The following is a 21,864-nucleotide window of genomic DNA, read 5'->3' on the forward strand; positions in this document are numbered from 1 at the left end:
GGTGTTTCATAAGCATTTTCATGTTCCCATCACCAACGTCGTATTACATGAGAAATAGGGGTATTGAGAGTACTAATACTGCGGAAACTGAACTTGTGCGGCATGCGCCTACGCAGAAAGTTGGACGATGTTCCACTGTTGAAAATCTCTGCCCAAAGAGGATGTAAACTAACAGTTTTTGACCCAAATCTATTTCCCCATCAACTATTAGTAAACATTGCGTGAGTCCTTTTTTATAACGTTATTGTTATTTGAAAGAGTCGAGGTCTTGACGGAGCCCACGGAGAGGCAGCTGAACAGTCCGGTGCCATCTTGCAATCATATTATTAAGTCTATACTCGTATTATTATTATTATTACATTATATATATATATTTTGGGGCTTTGTAAAAAAAATATATATTTTTACTTGTATCTTTTATGAATTTTCAAATAAATTCAATCAATTAGTTGGAAAAGTTCAATCATTTAATTTCACGGTGTCCGTGTAGCCTTGTTTATTCACTGTATCCATGGAAATGATTAACGGAGCCATAAAAGTGTGGTTTCCTTAAACACAGAAAAGATGGTCTGTATACTTTTCCGATAACTGCATCACTGCCGTAACTCGTAAATGTTCAGACGAGCTTGATATTGGGGTCATTTTGTGACGCTCCGTGTACCCAATTACAAAGTTATTACCGCATTTCCTTTCAAACTGCTTTGGTCGAGCTTGTTCGTATTTGGTGTTCAAGTTAAAGGATAACTCCACTTTTTTTTTAAATTAGCTTATTTAACATCTTCCCTGGAGTTAGACAAGAAGATGCATACCTTTTTTGTCTCTGTGCGTGCATTTTAGCTTTGGGAATAGACGCTCCGTTAGCATAGCTTAGCTTCATCACTGGAAGTGGGGGAGGACAGTAGCCTTACAGTGCCTTACAGTGTATTGCAAGGTCTGACATTGACCAAACTTGATATGCATGACCTTGGTGGGCTCTAGGTCAACTCCTGAAAAGGGGGTCAATGTCAGACCTTGCAATCAAAAGTTAGGGGCGCACTGAAATTATGGCAAGGGTTATTAGCCCCCTAACTTTTGATTGCAAAGTCTGACATTGACCCCCTTTTCAGGAGTTGACCTAGAGCCCACCAAGGTCATGCATATCAAGTTTGGTCAATGTCAGACCTTGCAATACACTGTAAGGCACTGTAAGGCTACTGTCCTCCCCCACTTCCAGTGATGAAGCTAAGCTATGCTAACGGAGCGTCTATTCCCAAAGCTAAAATGCACGCACAGAGACAAAAAAGGTATGCATCTTCTTGTCTAACTCCAGGGAAGATGTTAAATAAGCTAATTTAAAAAAAAAGTGGAGTTATCCTTTAAGGCTTTGGGGCAGAGCTGTATGGCCGACTCGTTGACCAAATGCTCGAGGATCCCAAATAGGGATGCTCGATATTGGCTTTTTTACCTATACCGAATATTACCGATATTGTCCAACTCTTAATTTCCGATACCGATATCAACCAATACCGATATATGCAGGCCCCCCCCCCCCCCCCCCCCCCCCCCCAAAAACTGAATAATTTCAGGTAATTAACATTACATATCTCTTGTTGTGTAATTAACGCAACATTATGCATACTTTGACAATAAATAAAATAATAATTTGTTCTTACTTGCTTGCCTGGGTAAATAAAGGTTAAATAAATGTAAAAAAAAAATATATATACCGGTATATATATTTTGAATACCGATATTTTCCGATATCAAATTTTTATGCCAATATCGGCCGATAATATCGGCCATCCCTAATCCCAAATAATTTGAATATTGGCGTGCTTGTTAAAACGCACCCTGGGACTCTCACCAGAGATTAACCTACTCTTAACCACACAGGCGCACATTACTGCACGCAAACGGACGTGATCTGCATGCAAACAGATGGTATCTGCTTTTTCCTTTTCAGAGTATTGCAACATCGCTGTAATGGTGAATTAAACATTTAATGGAGGTAGTTCTTCTCCGCTCTGGTATTAAGCCCAATGCGTGCCGTGGGAATAATTCAACGTGGTCATTCATAGCCCTTCAGAGGGAACATACTGTGATGTTGTGATATTGTTATCTTGTGTACTACACAAACAAGCACGTAAAACTGCGGTTTCTCACTAAATGAGATCTGAAATGTTTTGAGTGAATATATAATTTGAAAATGACGATATCTCTGTTTACTATTCATATCCTTCACATTATCATGCCGTGAACATAATCTTTTATATGTGAGCAGTTATTGTATGGAAAAACATCCCTTACACTTATGCTATTGTGGTTTTGGTATTTTCCCCATAATCGCCCAGCCGGTGCCGTGAACTAGGAAAAATGGCGCAAGATTGTAGTTTCTAAGGACGAGGACTCGTGTCGTCCCTCTTGTGCTTTTCTTTTAGGACGAGATGAAGGAGAAGGCCAAGGTGGAGGAGGAGAAGGAGAAGGAGAAGAAAGATGAGGAGAAGGAGGACCCCAAAGGAATCCCAGAGTTCTGGTTAACTGTTTTCAAGAACGTGGACCTGCTCAGTGACATGCTGCAGGTGAGGCCAGCCAGCCGTAAGAGAAGCAGCAGCAGCAGCCCAGACAATAAGCTGCAGGGAAACTAGGTCACTGAAAACACATTTACTGCTCCTTTTGGAGGGAATAAATAGCGCTTTGCCGCCACCTTCTGGTCCAAGGCCTTGCCAGACCTGTTTTTTTTTTTTAGTGATCTTGGTTTAAACATACAGGTAATTGCATCTTATAAAACCAAACATTGGTTTTGGGGGGGTCTTGAGAGAAACAGTATATTGTCCATTGGCCTAATCGATTTGCAAGAATAGTTTATTTTTTTTCTTATTTTGGAAAGAAACACCCATATAATTACCCTAGATATGTGTTATGCATGTTCTTTAGCTGTTGAAAAGTGTATACTTAACGGATGACCTTAACATGAAAGTGAAGACGAATAAATCAATGTTGGAAAAAGTGATTCCTCCAGTGGTATTGTGGGTAATATTGAAAATCATTCCCATTTCTTTGCAGGAACACGATGAACCCATCCTTAAACTTTTACAAGATATCAAAGTTAAATTCTCAGATCCAGGCCAGCCTATGGTGAGTTGAAGCTGAAGAATTCTATATGTGATGGTGGCCAATTCAGTCACATAGAACTTGCCAGAGCACTTACTCTTAACACATTGAGTGCCACGCCCCTTTTACCATATATGGGCTAGAGTGCCAGCACTGGAGTCGATGGGAGGTTGGGGAAATTTGCGAAGGCTTAAACTATATCTTAAATTATGGCTATGGGTCTAAAACACCCCTCGTTTATCAATGACTTGCTTGCAGTCAACATGTACGAAACGGATAGTTTTTTCATTGGTCCATTTCCGTTTTATACCATTTTGAATAAGAGTATAGTTTTGGAGAGTTCTAGTAATTCCAGAGAAATTCGCGATAATAGCTCTTTAGTGAATACACAAAACGCGAAATTTTTCGGCTGATTTATGAATCGTTTTCAAATAAACGCTAGATTATCGATAGTATATGTGTACTTATGCACGCTAGAGAAGCGGGCTGAAAAATCTATTATCCATGACCTGGTCAGCGCTAACGTCTCTCACACACACACACACACACACACACACACACACACACACACACACACACACACACACACACACACACACACACACACACAAGATGGCTGAGAAAAAAACCTCTGATTAACCCAATACTGGTAAAATACAGTCCTTACTTCACATCAGATGTTCTGCAAAAAGATTAATCCAATTCCTGATCGCCATTCCAAATATTGATCGCGTTTATTGATCCAACGTTATAGCACCAAAACACATAATGGACGCTGCTCCGAGCCTCGCCAGTGAAGGTGGTAACGGCTACTGCTTGCCCGAGAAGGGAAACCCCGGGACCGGAGTTTTTTTTCTGATGCACATGCCCACCCAATCCAATCCAATGATGTGCATTACCATCCGGGAGACGGTATTTGCCCTTTTCGAGCTCAGACCCATTCACAATGATGACGTCAGGCTGGATGGATGAAAAATGAATGGATATTGCTAATAAAAGCAAAAACGAGAAAAAGACGAGAACTCGTCATTGGCACTCAACGCATGGCGAGTTAACATGACTAATCTCGTCGTCGGCACTCAATGCCACGCCCCTTCCGGGAAGTGACCACTTCTGTGCCGTCCATTAACCCCATATAAACGTAGTTGTACTTTGTAGACCTAAACCTATATTTTATAGTATAGCTATGGGTCTAATAACGCTGTCGAGTCTCATTGAGCTGCTTCTGGTCAACGTGCAAAAAACAGATAATTTTTTCATCCGTACATTTCCGTTTTATACCGTTTTGAATATGAACATAGTCCGGCCGCTTCTGAGCAATTCCAGGGAAAAGACACGAAAACAGCGTTTTTGTGTAATTCAATAAACATGTTGTAATTTTTCGCCTGATTATCGGATCTTCCTGAAATCAACGCTAGATCATCACTATTATCCTTCGTCGTGCACACATGCAATGTGATTTAGACCGGCGCGCCCCTGCAACCCAACGGAAAACAGCCAAACAGCTATAACACAGATGGCTTCAATCGCAGTAGAAATAAATATCAGATCAACGCAAGCTTTCATATATTGTCCTTACCTGGTCTCTGAAGTAATGAAAAAAAAGAATCCAACAATCTCATTGCCATTCCAGTTATCCACAGCGATCGTGCCTCCGACGTTGTTGGACATTGCTCTTCAACGGGCGGGCGGGGTCAGTAGTCTAAAGCATCCCTACAAGTGTGTGTTTTGCCGGAGTGTTTAGGACCCGCCCCCATGCCGCAGCTCTGTAGAGAAAAGAAACCAACCCGTTTCTAACGGGGTGCATTACTGGCCGAAGGTGTTAGAGGGCGGTATAATACCGTCTGCCAGCTCAGATACACTAAGAACAGTATGCACAAGGTGCCCCGCTGAATTATGAATGGCAATAGATAATAAAAGAAATACCGTGACAGATCTACGTTTCCCGCACTCAACCGTCGGGTGACAGAAACGTAGATCTACGCGAACGGCAGTCAATGTGTTAAGAATGACAGCAATAGTTTAATTGGTTTACACAGTATAAAGTGCAGACTAGTGCATGATTACTGTAAAACCAAATAAAGAGCAATTATTTACAGATTGCACTTTTGTTTTCATGGTTAAAGTCCCCGGGGTGATACTGTTTTAAAATTAAAACGCATACCGGTAGGTTCGTTATCTATACCAGGTGAGTGCAAAACAACCTTTACATGGCAGGAGAGAGACTGACACTGAAACCGTTCATAGATATAGAAATATATAATTTATTATAAAAAAAATTGATATTTATAAGAATCTAATACAAAAATGCTAAATTACAATACTACAAAAATACAATACTACAAAAATACAAAAGTACAATACAAAAACCTATGGCGCCAACTAACTAAACCAATAACCTTTACAATATTTGAGGCTACAAAATGTGCAAATAAGCGTGGTGCAAAACCAGCAGTCTAGACTGAGTGACGTGTGTGGTGTAGGAAAGACGCCGTCGGTTTCCAAGTCGGAGAGCGCTGGACGTCCGTCCTCCTCGGACCTGAAATCTTAGAGGAAGCCAGTCTTTCCGTTTTTAGCAGCCTATAGTGGCGACAGCTCTAGCAGGTGTTGGTAATGGACAGTATGCCGCCAATGCAATACTTGCACACGCGCCTGGTTTAGCCCGGTCGCTGCGTAGATCAGGAGTACGACGTGTATCTGCAGACGCCCTCCGGTCGCCTCGTCTGTAGCGCCCCTGGCGTCTCTACCTGCACGCCCTGTTGGCGGTTTCCTTATATGGAGTAGTGTCCAGTCAGTGGCGGAAGTCAGTAGGCAATGTCCGGGGAAAAACAAAAGAATAACAACCAAAATCGGACAATAATATGAATGACAATAACGAAATAATACTACAGAGTTAGGTAAATATAACAAAATAAAGAGTGCTAGGCAAATCTTTTTATAAAAAAAGAACATTTCTGACACCGGCGGTCACATACACCTGCATATAACCCATATAACTCTGTATGATGCATGTACAATAATGCTGTATATCATATACATACATTTATATTTATCCACATCTGTCTAATCCTTTTTTACATATCTGTACATATCCCTTACCTACTCCTACGAGTTATACCACTGTCCAGTATGACTTGCTACCATAGTGTCTTTATCACTGTGTACATACATCTGATTAGCACCATTACTCGGTAGTACTAATTTTTTTATTTTATATCCAGTTTATTTACCTTGCTATTCCACTTTACTGTTACATTTGCACTCTGGTCAGATGACAAATCTCTTTTCGTTGTACTGTATTTGTGCTGTATAATGATGACACATTTGACTAATCTTTAGTTCACACTTCACATCAGCTATTTTTCATTTACATGCGTTTTCTTGTATTTCTCCCACAAAAGTCGTTCCCATATCCATGTGATTGTGGCATGCTACCACAACCTGTACCCTCTGACAGTCTGACACGGTTTTATTGTGGAAACCTTAGTAGAAATTAAATGAACGCACACACCCAAACGGGTGCAGGTCATCGGTTTGTAAGAGTAGATGTGTGAAGCCTTTGCTTTTCATCAGGGTGTTGGAAACCCTAACGTGATGTCTCCCTGTCTTGTTCCAGAGCTTCTCATTAGATTTCTACTTTGAGCCCAACGACTTCTTCACAAACACAGTGTTGACGAAAACCTACAAGATGAGGTCGGAGCCGGACGAGACGGACCCCTTCTCTTTCGACGGGCCGGAGATCATGGGCTGCACGGGGTAAGAATGAATGAATGAAACGTTTATTTTTGAACATGTATTCATTACATTCCTCTAAATAAATCATATCAAGCTTTGTCAAACAGAATAATCAGAATGAAAAAGAAATTATGAACAAAAAGTCAAGAGCAATGTAGTTAGTTGACAAGTCTCTCTGACATTGGTCCTCGAAGACATGTTGAGAATTACGTAATTGGCTGTAGGTGTGGAGATGACTGGAGGAGAGAATGAAACTACAAATGTGATTTGTGTATGTTCCTTTTATTGTGCAAATTTCTAGTGAAGAAATTAGTGGTTTGAATTTAAAATTCCCCATTTTCATGGCACCCTGTGGAGTCCTCAAGGGCCCCGGGGGACCCCACTTTGAGAACCAGGAGTCCTCAAGGGCCCCGGGGGACCCCACTTTGAGAACCAGTAGTCCTCAAGGGCCCCGGGGGACCCCACTTTGAGAACCAGGAGTCCTCAAGGGCCCCGGGGGACCCCACTTTGAGAACCAGGAGTCCTCAAGGGCCCCGGGGGACCCCACTTTGAGAACCAGGAGTCCTCAAGGGCCCCGGCGGACCGCACTTTAAGAACCAGGAGTCAAGGGCCCCGGGGGACCACACTTTGAGAACCAGGAGTCCTTAAAACACATGCTAATAATGCATTATATAGCCTGCATATACACACAAATGTCTTTCCCGGTTTCAACAATCCCTTAGTACACGGTTCACCTGATGTGGATGTAAACGCCCTCAAATTAAAAGCTGCAAGTCTAGGACTTTCCCCATGATTTTCAGACAAGATGGGGCTGTGCTCTTGTCAGGAAGACAAAAATAAAAATAATGTGCAATAAAGTTTATTTTTTGCAACTTAAAAACATAATTTCAATAAAATTGCAAACACAAGGTTAAGTTCCAAATAAGTTATTTATTTAACCCTTTCACTGCCACACTACAGAAGGTTAACCCTACCCTTTCACTGCCACACTACAGAAGGTTAACCCTTTACTATCACACTACCGACGGTTAAAGGGGCTATGTACTATAAATGTCATTTTTCAGTCTCTAGCATTGTATTATAGTAATAGGAGTTCGTATCAATGTGTTTTAGTGTCTAAATACCATATTGGCGGATTGCTCAGATTCAGCCCAGCCCCTTTCCTCCTCCAGTAAATCAGGCCATTTTGATTTGAAGGCCTGAGTCACGTCATTCGGGCTCTGGGTAGCGCACAGTGATGCGATTGGCTCTGTGGTTGGAGCTAATGCCCGCCCCCATTCTACCTAGACTAGACAGCGAGTGGAAGAAGCCACTTCCTCAATGCTGCGAGGCGGAGTGGGGCCTGTGCGCTCTGGAGGGAGAGAGAGATGGAGAGTGGAAGAAGCCACTTCCTCAATGCTGCGAGGCGGAGTGGGGCCCGTGCGCTCTGGAGGGAGAGAGAGATGGAGAGAGAGGGGGCACTTGGGGCGGGGGGGGGGGAGGGAGGGAGAGACTGCGCGGCACAGGTGTCGGGTTTCTCTCTCTCCTCTCTCCTCTCTCTCTCCTCATGTCAAGAATGATTGTTATAGATGCCAAATAATTCACCTTTAAAAAAAAAACATCATGTAATGAGGGATGGCGGACCTCTAAAGTTGACCTAAGTTACCGGGAATACCAATTCACGATCTCCTCCAATTTAAGAGAGAATTAAAATGTTTTGGTTGTTTTGTAGGGATATCATCATCATGTAACATAATACCATAGTTCTCCCCGAGTTATCTCAAGAGAATTCAAATTTAGCTGAATCTGAAGGAAAAATCCGGGTATGGGATATGAGTCAACATAGTTCATGGCCTTCAATTGATAACAAACATAAAAGGCTTAATTTTCATGGCAGATGCATGATATGTTTTGGGCATGATCTTGGCACCCCAATGAACAACCAAAATGAGTTTCGTCTTTTGTGGCCAATTATTTTAGGAGATAATTACGTTTCACATATTGATCCCAGTTTACCGCGAATACCTATCCTCACAATTCCAGATAAACACTTAAATCTCCTATTTTACTAAAGATTGGTGAGATTTTATTTTTGGAAATCATAACAGCAATAATAAGGGTTAGGTGTAAACCAGAATTACTAGAATGTGTTGTGTTTTGTCTGTTAAAATGAGCAAAAACAAGGAAAGGGTATTCCCAGTAACTTAACAAACAAGTGCAAAAAATACAGTGGAAAGGAACCCAACATTTTCAATTGTCTGCACACAATCGTTGTTTTGTTATTCCAAGATGGCATTTGAACTGAATTTTGGAAAAAACAGGTATTCCTGGTCACCTGAGTTAGGGTTCACCACCATGCCCCTAGTCAGTCTACACCACCACCATGCCCCTAGTCAGTCTACACCACCACCATGCCCCTAGTCGGTCTACACCAACCTGCCCCTAGTCAGTCTACACCACCACCATGCCCCTAGTCAGTCTACACCACCACCATGCCCCTAGTCAGTCTACACCACCACCATGCCCCTAGTCAGTCTACACCACCACCATGCCCCTAGTCAGTCTACACCACCATGCCCCTAGTCAGTCTACACCACCATGCCCCTAGTCAGTCTACACCACCCTGCCCCTAGTCAGTCTACACCACCCTGCCCCTAGTCAGTCTACACCACCATGCCCCTAGTCAGTCTACACCACCACCATGCCCCTAGTCAGTCTACACCACCACCATGCTCCTAGTCAGTCTACACCACCATGCCCCTAGTCAGTCTACACCACCACCATGCCCCTAGTCAGTCTACACCACCACCATGCCCCTAGTCAGTCTACACCACCACCATGCCCCTAGTCAGTCTACACCACCACCATGCCCCTAGTCAGTCTACACCACCATGCCCCTAGTCAGTCTACACCACCATGCCCCTAGTCAGTCTACACCACCATGCCCCTAGTCAGTCTACACCACCATGCCCCTAGTCAGTCTACACCACCCTGCCCCTAGTCAGTCTACACCACCACCATGCCCCTAGTCAGTCTACACCACCACCATGCCCCTAGTCAGTCTACACCACCACCATGCTCCTAGTCAGTCTACACCACCATGCTCCTAGTCAGTCTACACCACCATGCCCCTAGTCAGTCTACACCACCACCATGCCCCTAGTCAGTCTACACCACCATGCCCCTAGTCAGTCTACACCAACCTGCCCCTAGTCAGTTTACACCACCACCATGCCCCTAGTCAGTCTACACCACCACCATGCCCCTAGTCAGTCTACACCACCACCATGCCCCTAGTCAGTCTACACCACCACCATGCCCCTAGTCAGTCTACACCACCACCATGCCCCTAGTCAGTCTACACCACCATGCCCCTAGTCAGTCTACACCACCCTGCCCCTAGTCAGTCTACACCACCCTGCCCCTAGTCAGTCTACACCAACCTGCCCCTAGTCAGTCTACACCACCACCATGCCCCTAGTCAGTCTACACCACCACCATGCTCCTAGTCAGTCTACACCACCATGCCCCTAGTCAGTCTACACCACCACCATGCCCCTAGTCAGTCTACACCACCACCATGCCCCTAGTCAGTCTACACCACCACCATGCCCCTAGTCAGTCTACACCACCACCATGCCCCTAGTCAGTCTACACCACCATGCCCCTAGTCAGTCTACACCACCATGCCCCTAGTCAGTCTACACCACCCTGCCCCTAGTCAGTCTACACCACCCTGCCCCTAGTCAGTCTACACCACCACCATGCCCCTAGTCAGTCTACACCACCACCATGCTCCTAGTCAGTATACACCACCACCATGCTCCTAGTCAGTATACACCACCACCATGCTCCTAGTCAGTCTACACCACCATGCCCCTAGTCAGTACACCACCACCATGCCCCTAGTCAGTCTACACCACCATGCCCCTAGTCAGTCTACACCACCATGCCCCTAGTCAGTCTACACCAACCTGCCCCTAGTCAGTTTACACCACCACCATGCCCCTAGTCAGTCTACACCACCACCATGCCCCTAGTCAGTCTACACCACCACCATGCCCCTAGTCAGTCTACACCACCACCATGCCCCTAGTCAGTCTACACCACCACCATGCCCCTAGTCAGTCTACACCACTATGCCCCTAGTCAGTCTACCCCACCATGCCCCTAGTCAGTCTACACCACCACCATGCCCCTAGTCAGTCTACACCACCACCATGCCCCTAGTCAGTCTACACCACCACCATGCCCCTAGTCAGTCTACACCACCACCATGCCCCTAGTCAGTCTACACCACCACCATGCCCCTAGTCAGTCTACACCACCACCATGCCCCTAGTCCAGTCTACACCACCACCATGGCCCTAGTCAGTCTACACCAACCTGCCCCTAGTCAGTCTACACCACCATGCCCCTAGTCAGTCTACACCAACCTGCCCCTAGTTAGTCTTAGGGGTGGCAATCACCAGTTTCATCATGATACGATACGATATCGATTCTTTTGACAACGATACGATATTTGCCGATATCACAGTCTCTCACGATACGATACGATTAGATTCAGGTGCCTGCGATCGATATGAGATGATATCATATGCCCATTTAACACAATCAGTAACATTTAGATCAACAAAAAAAAGGTAATCAAAATATCATTTGACATTTGTATTTTTGAGCTCTTCCAGACATTTAAAGGAAAATCAATCTATTGTTTTTAATACAAATAGACCTCCTGTTCACTGTAAAGTGCCACGTTTTAATATATTGAGCTTTAAACTTTAAGCTACATTTTTTGGAACTCAAAACTCACAACCTCCCTCTCCCAAACCGTTCCTACAACAATTAGTTGATGTTGCATGATCATGTATAGGCCTACATTTATTATGTATTATATTGTTTATGTTTAAATAACATTTAAACATCAAACTCCTCTGACCTCATCTGGTCTTTCCAAAGACGCGCGCACACACACACACAGAAAGGGAGAATGCTATGCTGTAACATCTACACACACGGAGCTACTGCTGTTGTTCTTGGGCGGATATGAGACTCGCCACAGGATTTTCAAAATAAGAGTATCGATATGAATCGATCTTATTACATTGCATCGATCCGATTCGATTGTTGATAATTACATCGATGTATCGATCTGGATCGATGTATCGTCCCACCCCTAGTTAGTCTACACCACCACCATGCCCCTAGTCAGTCTACACCACCACCATGCCCCTAGTCAGTCTACACCACCACCATGCCCCTAGTCAGTCTACACCAACCTGCCCCTAGTCAGTCTACACCACCATGCCCCTAGTCAGTCTACACCAACCTGCCCCTAGTTAGTCTACACCACCACCATGCCCCTAGTCAGTCTACACCACCACCATGCCCCTAGTCAGTCTACACCACCACCATGCCCCTAGTCAGTCTACACCACCACCATGCCCCTAGTCAGTCTACACCACCACCATGCCCCTAGTCAGTCTACACCACCACCATGCCCCTAGTCAGTCTACACCACCACCATGCCCCTAGTCAGTCTACACCACCACCATGCCCCTAGTCAGTCTACACCACCACCATGCCCCTAGTCAGTCTACACCACCATGCCCCTAGTCAGTCTACACCACCATGCCCCTAGTCAGTCTACACCACCATGCCCCTAGTCAGTCTACACTACCATGCCCCTAGTCAGTCTACACTACCCTGTCCCTAGTCAGTCTACACCACCATGCCCCTAGTCAGTCTACACCGCCATGCCCCTAGTCAGTCTACACCGCCATGCCCCTAGTCAGTCTACACCACCATGCCCCTAGTCAGTCTACACCACCATGCCCCTAGTCAGTCTACACCACCATGCCCCTAGTCAGTCTACACCACCACCATGCTCCTAGTCAGTCTACACCACCACCATGATCCTAGTCAGTCTACACCACCACCATGCTCCTAGTCAGTCTACACCACCACCATGCTCCTAGTCAGTCTACACCACCACCATGCCCCTAGTCAGTCTACACCACCATGCCCCTAGTCAGTCTACACCACCATGCTCTTAGTCAGTCTACACCACCACCATGCCCCTAGTCAGTCTACACCACCACCATGCTCCTAGTCAGTCTACACCACCACCATGCCCCTAGTCAGTCTACACCACCATGCCACCATTCTATTATATATGCTAGCCTACCCCTGATAATATTAATACATTTAATTAATGTGTTAGCTTGTAGCTAACGGCCTGGGCCTCCATGTTGTGTTGTTAGCTTGTAGCTTGTAGCTAACGGCCTGTCCTCCATGATGTGTTGTTAGCTTATAGCTTGTAGCTAACGGCCTGGGCTTCCATGATGTGTTAGCTTCAATTAGTTAATTACCGGAATACATATAAGTTACCGTGAATACCTATATGGTAATAGTATTCCTGGTAACCTCTCCTTTTCACAAGTCACCGGAATACATATCAATATCTAAAGTTACCGTGAATACCTATCAGGTTACGGGAATACCTATTTAGGTAACCAAGAATACCTAGGCATGGTATTCCTGGTACCTAAAGGTATTCTCGGTTACCCATAGGTTACGGCCCGGGAATACCTTTCTCCAGTTACCGGGAATGCTTTACAGATACCTCTCACTCACTCACTCACTCACTCACTCACTCACTCACTCACTCACTCACTCACTCACTCACTCACTCACATAAGCTCTGGTCCTCTAGAACAGTGTTTCTCAACTGGTGGGTCGCGGGGCCATTTTGAGTGGGTCGCGGATGTGATTTTTTTTTTTTTTTTTTTTTTTTTTTACTACCTATCTTTGTGAAAGTGGCTTCTCAGCTCTGGTCCAGCTGAAGACAGCGGGGGAACAGATTGGACATTGAGCATGACCTCAGAGTTGCAATTGTCTACCATCACCCCAGACTTTGAGACTCTTGTCAGGAGCAAACATCATCCCCAGTTATCCCATTAGTTCCCTGCATGTTAAGCTAAGAAGTCTGCTAAGAAGGATATATTATTATTATTTCATTGTGTTTTTAGCCCTTAGTTGCACTTTTGTTGCAACCCCAGTTATCCCATTAGTTCCCCCAAACGTAGGTCTTTTATGTTAAGCTAAGAAATCTGCTAAGAAGCATATTATTTATTATTATTTTATTTCATTGGGTTTTTAGCCCTAGTTGCACTTTTATTGCAATCCCAGTTATCCCATTAGTTCCCCCAAACTTAGGTCTGTTATGTTAAGCTAAGAAGTCTGCTAAGAAGCATAATTATTTATTATTATTATTTAATTTCATTGGGTTTTTAGCCCTAGTTGCACTTTTGTTGCAACCCCAGTTATCCCATTAGGGGCGACAGTGGCTCAGGAGGTAGAGCAGTCGTCTGGCAATCCGGAGGTTCCCGGTTCGATTCCTGCTCCTCCCAGGCAGCGTGTCGATGTGTCCTTGAGCAAGACACTTAACCCCTAATTGCTCCCGATGAGCAGGTTGGCACCTTGCATGGTTGCCTCCGCCATCGGTGTGTGAATGGGTAAAATGTGAGTAACAAATTGTAAAGCGCTTTGGATAAAAGCGCTATATAAAAAAGCAGCCATTTACCATTAGTTCCCCCAAACTTAGGTCTGTTATGATAAGCTAAGAAATCTGCTAAGAAGCATATTATTTATTATTATTTTATTTCATTGGGTTTTAGCCCTAGTTGCACTTTTGTTGCAAACTCAGTTATCCCATTAGTTCCCCCAAATTTAGGTCTGTTATGTTAAGCTAAGAAATCTGCTAAGAAGCATATATTATTTATTATTCTTTTATTTCATTGGGTTTTTAGCAATAGTTGCACTTTTGTTGCACTTTTTTGTGTTTATTTCATGTTTTGAAAGATTGCGTATTACTGCAAATATTTTTTTTCACATAAATCATAGTGGTTCAAAATTTTGGGTCGCGACTTAATGACTAAGGAAAATGTTGGGTCCCGAGGCTAGACCAGTTGAGAACCACTGCTCTAGAAGGCCTTTCTACACCTGCTCAGTCATCCTCCATCATCTCTCGTCCTCTAGAAGGCCTCTCTAAACCTTGTCTTGTTGCGAATATACACAGTACAGAGTTGTACAGAGTACACAATACACACAGTACAGAGTATACACAGTGCAGAGTATACACAAAGTACAGAGTATACACAGAGTACACAATACACACAGTGCAGAGTATACACACAGTACAGAGTACACACAGTACAGGTCTTCTTTAGGGTCCTCCCCACTCTAGGTATCGATGGTATGTCTGGGATGAAGCAAATGGTCAGCTGTACAGTAAAAGTGTCGATACTCTGGAAGATTAAGAAAACACCTCACACAAGACTAGGCTACTGGCTACTTTGCTACTAAGACACTAGGCTACTGGCTACTTTGCTACTAGGCTACTGGCTACTTTGCTACTAGGCTAATAGCAGGCTAAGAGGCTACTTTGCTACTAGGATACTAGGCTAATAGTAGGCTAAGAGGCTACTATGCTACTAGGCTACTTTGCTACTAGGCACTAGGATACTAGGCTAATAGTAGGCTAATAGGCTACTAGGCTACTTTGCTACTATGACGCTAGGCTAATAGCAGGCTAAGAGGCTACTAGGCTACTGGCTACTTTGCTACTAGGATACTAGGCTAATAGTAGGCTAATAGGCTACTAGGCTACTGGCTACTTTGCTACTAGGCACTAGGATACTAGGCTAATAGTAGGGATCAAATCACAGGACCCAAGATGGCAACATATTAATGTAACATCACACAATGTAATGGGATGCATAAATATGTCATTGTCCTTCAATAAAGAATAATTAAACGCAAAGGTATTTGTCTGTATCTTATTCACAATAAGAGTCATTTAATAAGACATGTCAGCATGTCAAAGAGGGCCATATCAGATTACAGGACCCAAGATGGCAACATAATAATGTAACATCACACACCGTAATGGGCTGCATAAATATGTCAGTCCTTCAATGAAGAATCATTAACGCAAAGGTATTCGTCTATCCTATTCAAAATAACATTCATTTAATAAGGCCACATCAGCATGTCAAAGAGGTCATATTAGAAGACATCTGCCATCTTACATAAACTAACCATAGACTGTATTCAGTAGTGGTGCAATGTACCCATCTGCATGAGCCTTATATAGATGGAAGGCAATGATCCAAAACCACTAATCACACACACACACACACATTCAGAGAGAGAGAGAGACAGAGAGACAGAGAGAGAGAGAGAGAACCTACGTCACATGCACACACCCCTCATAAATCAACTTCACAATTACATTCGAGTAATGAAACCTTAACTAGCCTCATGTAGCGCTACTGTGAGTGAACTTGCAAATCCCTCCCCTTTCTCCTCTCTTCCAATGTCCTGTCTCCTGCTGTGCCACGTGTCCTTCCCCCCTCCTTGGCCCTCCCCCAACCCCTCCCTGTGCGCGCAAGGGCGGCGGCCGGCCATAGATTGATGGGGGGGGGCGGGCCGCCGCCCTTGCGCGCACAGGGAGGGGTTGGGGGAGGGCCAAGGAGGGGGGAAGGACACGTGGCACAGCAGGAGACAGGACATTGGAAGAGAGGAGAAAGGGGAGGGATTTGCAAGTTCACTCACAGTAGCGCTACATGAGGCTAGTTAAGGTTTCATTACTCGAATGTAATTGTGAAGTTGATTTATGAGGGGTGTGTGCATGTGACGTAGGTCCTCTCTCTCTCTCTCTGTCTCTCTGTCTCTCTCTCTCTCTCTCTCTCTCTCTCTCTCTCCCTCTCCCTCTCCCTCCCTCCCCCCCTCCTACTCTCCAGTGTGTGCAGAGGTGTCGGTTTTCTCTCTCTCTCTCTCTCCCACCCCCCCTATCTCTCTCTATCTCTCTCAGTCCAAGCATGGCTTTGTCAGTATTCCAATGTACCCAACCCCCCCCCCCACCTCCAATGTACAGCCCCACCCCACCTACCCAACCTCCTCCAATGTACAGTTTCTATGTCAAATGTATGTCAGTATTCCAATGTACAGTGTCCCCTATCCAACCCCCCCCCCCCCACCTCCACTGTACAGCCCCACCCCACCTACCCAACCTCCTCCAATGCACAGTTTCTGTCAAATGTATATACACTCTTTTTCTGGATTTTTTTAGTATCACAAACGGTACTGTATTTGAAAATCTGGTATGTCATAAATGTATAGATGTAGCAGTACTGTCTATCTGTATGTCGTGTGTGTCATATGATGAATTGAAAATGGGGGACCCTGATCTACCAGTAGCAGACTGTGTGGGCTGACTGTCACTCAAAGTGCTTATGGGCGGAGCCAGGCCATAACAGCCTGAAATCTTGAAGCTGGAAAATGATGGTTTTGAGTACTTGATTAGAAATATAAAACAATGCATTTTTTTGAAAAAAACCTTACAGATGTCTTCAATAGACTAACAGGAATTGTGTAAAGTTGCCCTAATAGTGCTAGGAATAGCAGTACATAGCCCCTTTAAAGCTGTATTTACAGTAGATTTCATTCTGTTCTTCCTGGACGCCTGGTGATACTAAATCCAAATTGAACTCAGTCATTGGAACGAGTAGATTTGGCCCGATCCATAGATGTGCAACATTGCTATAATAAGGTCATTTATAGGCCTGCTATTCTATTTTCTATAATAATATTTCTAATTTCATGTGTCCCGATGGCAGAATTCAGTACTGTATCTACGAAACATTCTGTTTAATCATCTTCCCTTTATTCATTTCCTTAGAGTTTTTTGTGACGTGACCTCAACAAGGTACTGAACGGGCTCAGTGGCAGTAAAGGGCTGTACCGAATGCTTCGAAGCTTCGATCATAATGTTGACTCAACATTCTAATTCTTTATTTTTTAAATAAATAAAACATTTTATGATAAATTATGTAGCCTATCTGCATCCGCTTGGCACTCGGCGCTCCATCTAATCAAGACGTTACCATCACTTTCGTACCAACCGTGCCCTTATTGGATTATTTATGTTGACGAAACTGATGAGTTATATTCATTAAAGAAAGTTGATTAAAAAATTAAAATAAAAAAAAATACAAATTTATTCTGATTACCGCAATCACTTTATTCAAATTGAGGATTTAGTTTGAGGATATTAGCTTTGTTCGAATACTTCAATAGAAGCTTCGAATGTTAAAAAATGACATTCGGTACAGCCCTGAGTTTTTCTTGTCTGGTCAATTTTAGCAAGGTGTTATTCACTGTCAAAGATGCAAAGAAAAATCATAATTTATATTCTGTTTCATCACAATTTACTCAAGCCTAGTAACGGACACAATATTTCTGACACTGGGAACTAGGGATGTTCGATATTGGCCTTTTTACCTATACCGATATTGTCCAACTCTTAATTTCCAATACCGATATCAACCGATACCGATGTATGCAGGTTTTCCCCCCCAAAAAACGGAATAATTTCAGGTAATTAACATTACATATCTCGTTGAATTAACACAACATTATGCATACTTGACAATAAATCAAATCAGAATTTGTTCTTACTTGCTTTCCTGGCTAAATAAAGGTTAAATAAAATATATATATATTTTTATCTTTTTTAACCGATACTGATAATTTTCGATATCACATTTTAATGCCAATATCGGCCGATAATATCGGACATCCCTACTGGGAACCCTTTGAGCAAACTTGATAACCCTGGTGATATGCTGCTCTCACTGTCCATCTATCTACACTTGATAACCCTGGTGGTGATATGCTGCTCTCACTGCCTGTCTATCGACACTTGATAACCCTGGTGATATGCTGCTCTCACTGTCTAGCTATCTAGCCTATACACTGGGACCACTGTTAGGTGGTCGACCCGGTAAACTCCTAACGTTAGTTAGCAACACCGCAGTAGTGGGCAGTCCTCAGTGTAGCTCTCCTTGATGTGCGAGGTGGTTGAACATCAGGGTGGGATATGGCACGCTGGCTCAAGCAGGTTTATCATTTGCCGAAATCCTTCGCCGTCAAGTCAACCATATCGATCATGCCGTTTTCGATAAATGCGCACTTTTTTTTTTTTTTTTTTTTTTTTATAAATATATATATAAATCAACGCTCCTCTTAGCCTGCTTAACTTTGCACGTTGCCGTCGCTCATGTTTTTACCCCTCGCTTATTTTCCAGACACGGAGTGGCTTCCTCGTCATACAGTAGCTATATTGCGCCCTCTATCTGTTCATTGAAACATGCTTTGAAAATACACCATTCTACTGACTGCTACAATGTAATAAGAGACCGACAACTTTGTAACATATCATTGTTTGATCGAGTAAATTCTTAACGAGCAAGCAATCTATCTTTGATTAATTGTTAACATCCCTAATCTGGACACATGCTATTTGAAATATGAATATAGAATATCAGGCCTAATAAATGACCTTATTATGACCATGTCATACATCTATGGATCGGGCCAAATCTCCTCTTTCCAATGGCAGAGGTAAATCTCTATTTAGTACCACCAGGCGCCCGTTACAGGGCAGCAAAGTCTGAATGAAATCTACTGCAAGTACAGTTACTTTTGTATAATGTCCAGCTTTCAAACCCTAGCGTTCGTCTGTCCGAAACCCTCGTGCAACTGTGAGTACCTTTGAAATGTCTCTGCGATACTTGTACGAGGAGCGTTTTTATAGAGAAAAGCGAGACAGTTAATTGTAGGAATTTTACATGGTGGGATAAGGGACACTGTGTATTCACTCGGTGCGTCAGTCACGACTAGTGTAAGCCGATCACTGGATTGTAGGGATGTTCGATATTGGCTTTTTTACCGATATCCGATATACCAATATTGTCCAACTTTTTATTTCCGATATCAACCGATACCGATATATGCAGGGTTCCCCCCCCCCCCCCCCCCCCCCCCCCCCAGAAAAACTGAATAATTTCAGGTAATTAACATTACATATCTCTTTGTCGTTGAATTAACACAACTGACGATAAATAAAATAATAATTTGTTCTTACTTGCTTACCTGGGTAAATAAAGCTTAATTAAATGTAAAAAATCCTATTTATTTTGAAAACCGACACCGATATTACATTTTAATGCCAATATCGTCCGCTAATATCGGACATCCGTACTGGATTGTGTATGATATACACTATAACTTTCTTTCTGCTTCTGCCTCCTCACCAGCTGCACGATCGACTGGACTAAGGGCAAGAACGTCACGTTGAAAACGATCAAGAAGAAACAGAAGCACAAGGGCCGCGGCACGGTCAGGACGGTCACCAAAACCATCCCCAACGACTCCTTCTTCAACTTCTTCACCCCGCCTGAGGGTAAGGAGGACCTTGCCTTTCACTTTTCTTGTGCCAAAGTTTGAGACCCGAGAACTATAGAGGGCAGGGGTTGCTGTCAGTTTTTCTTGTTGGCAAGTTTTTCATATACAAATGGGCAGATGAGACATTTACTTGTAGCAACGAGCATGTATGAAGAGTAATCTGAAAAACGCAATACATTGTTTTAATTATATGCATTTATTTGCTACTAGTATTTACTCTTTTGCATGTTTAAGGAAAGCCATTGTTTGGTCAGTGATGGCTTCTGATTAATGTATTGACCACCTGTTCAATATATTATAGTTAGGGCTGGGACTTTATCGCGTTCATTTCAATGAATTAACTACAGAAAGAATTAAACGTTAAAATTACGCATTGTATCTCATGCGGGCCGTCACACACTCGCGCGCACGTCGCGGCACTTGCTAGAGTGTTTTGACTCGCACGTCTTAATGAATTGAAGTGGACGGCCATTTTGTATTTTCACGCTGAATTTTTGCGGCACACACGTTACAAAAGCCTTTGTGAAATACACATTTTCCGTGGGATCTTTTTATAAACTTTGGACCTGTACTACATAAAACTTCAGGCTATGGAACCGTTATGTTTTCCAGCTCCTACCTCAGCTCAGCTGGAACTTAAAAACAGGCATCTGGCAACCACTAAGCCATGTGAGTACACAAAACGTTTACTTCAGTGTGTTCAAACCTCTGTTCCTCTTATTTCATTAGCACTCAAAGTGACTTTTCTTTATTGTGTAAGAATGTTACCTTTCAAAGGAGACCAGACTCATGCATGTGCTATAAGTATAAAGTATAATAAATCGCAAATTACTTTTTTTCTTAGTCTGGTTCATACAGAATACTGAAAAAATAAGAGAAATTGAGATCAATCAAATTTTTTTTGTCAACTGTTTTGGAATGTACTTGAAAGTACTGCGTTTTACTTTTACCTCGAAAGTGCTTGAGTTTACAAAAGGTATGTATAATGTATATTCATTGATTCACTTGTATACCAAAATCCATTTGAATTGAAAAATTGCTTTTTGCATCAAATATTGATATGCGATTAAAATGCGATTTAATTTCTATTAATTACCTATAAAGTCTCGAATTAATTCGATACAAATTTGTAATCGAGTCCCACCACTAATTATAGTATATCACATTATGTAATATCAGGCTGCATTGTTTGTTTTGATAATATGGTGCAAATTACTTAATACATTTTACCCCATTTTTCTCATTCACAGTTCCAGAGAGTGGAGATCTGGTAAGTCTGTTTTTAATGCATTTATTTGGATGAGTTATCTGGTGTGTACACTCCTAAAGTGTCTGTTTTGACCAGCACTGTGAAGTGGAAGGTAGCTGATGGAAACTTTAATGGAAGTAATTAAATTGCCCTGCCATAAAACACAATACATATGTTAGGAATATACTGGGGCTGTCCATATTAACACATCCACCGCCCAAAACGCTGTTCAGCGTTATTGCCCGCCATGCGTTGACCGCCAGACCTCGCTGTACAGCGTTATTGAGATCATATTTAATTTTTTCGCCATGGCATTCATAATTCAGCCACCCAGCCTCTGGTGATCCAGTGGGATCCTGCACAATATTGCAACGCCTCAATACCGCCGCCTGGTGGATGATAGGGCGAGTTACATTCAAGTCAAACCGGAAGTGGCAATCGGTGCATCTGGGAAATCCGTCCGGCAGTCACATCTCGTTACGGTACTCCAGACAAACACT

The 21,864-nt window shown here is 43.2% G+C and overlaps 1 protein-coding gene across 4 annotated transcripts in view; it reads left to right on the forward strand.

Moving 5' to 3' along the window:
* The window catches only part of nap1l1 (nucleosome assembly protein 1-like 1), an 88,661-nt gene that overhangs the window by 54,629 nt on the left and 12,168 nt on the right, over positions 1–21,864 (forward strand). For 2 of the 4 annotated variants that reach the window (XM_084330437.1, XM_084330438.1), the window contains exons 7-12: positions 2,418–2,558; positions 3,043–3,114; positions 6,707–6,846; positions 19,968–20,113; positions 20,728–20,784; positions 21,366–21,385. In XM_084330437.1, coding sequence (XP_084186563.1) covers positions 2,418–2,558; positions 3,043–3,114; positions 6,707–6,846; positions 19,968–20,113; positions 20,728–20,784; positions 21,366–21,385 — 576 coding nt within the window. The remainder of the gene's footprint in view (positions 1–2,417; positions 2,559–3,042; positions 3,115–6,706; positions 6,847–19,967; positions 20,114–20,727; positions 20,785–21,365; positions 21,386–21,864) is intronic. The other 2 variants (XM_084330439.1, XM_084330440.1) reach the window with 1 other exon arrangement.

Source organism: Notolepis coatsorum (assembly GCF_963971535.1).
Source record: "Notolepis coatsorum genome assembly, chromosome: 15".
In the NCBI taxonomy this organism is placed as follows: domain Eukaryota; kingdom Metazoa; phylum Chordata; class Actinopteri; order Aulopiformes; family Paralepididae; genus Notolepis; species Notolepis coatsorum.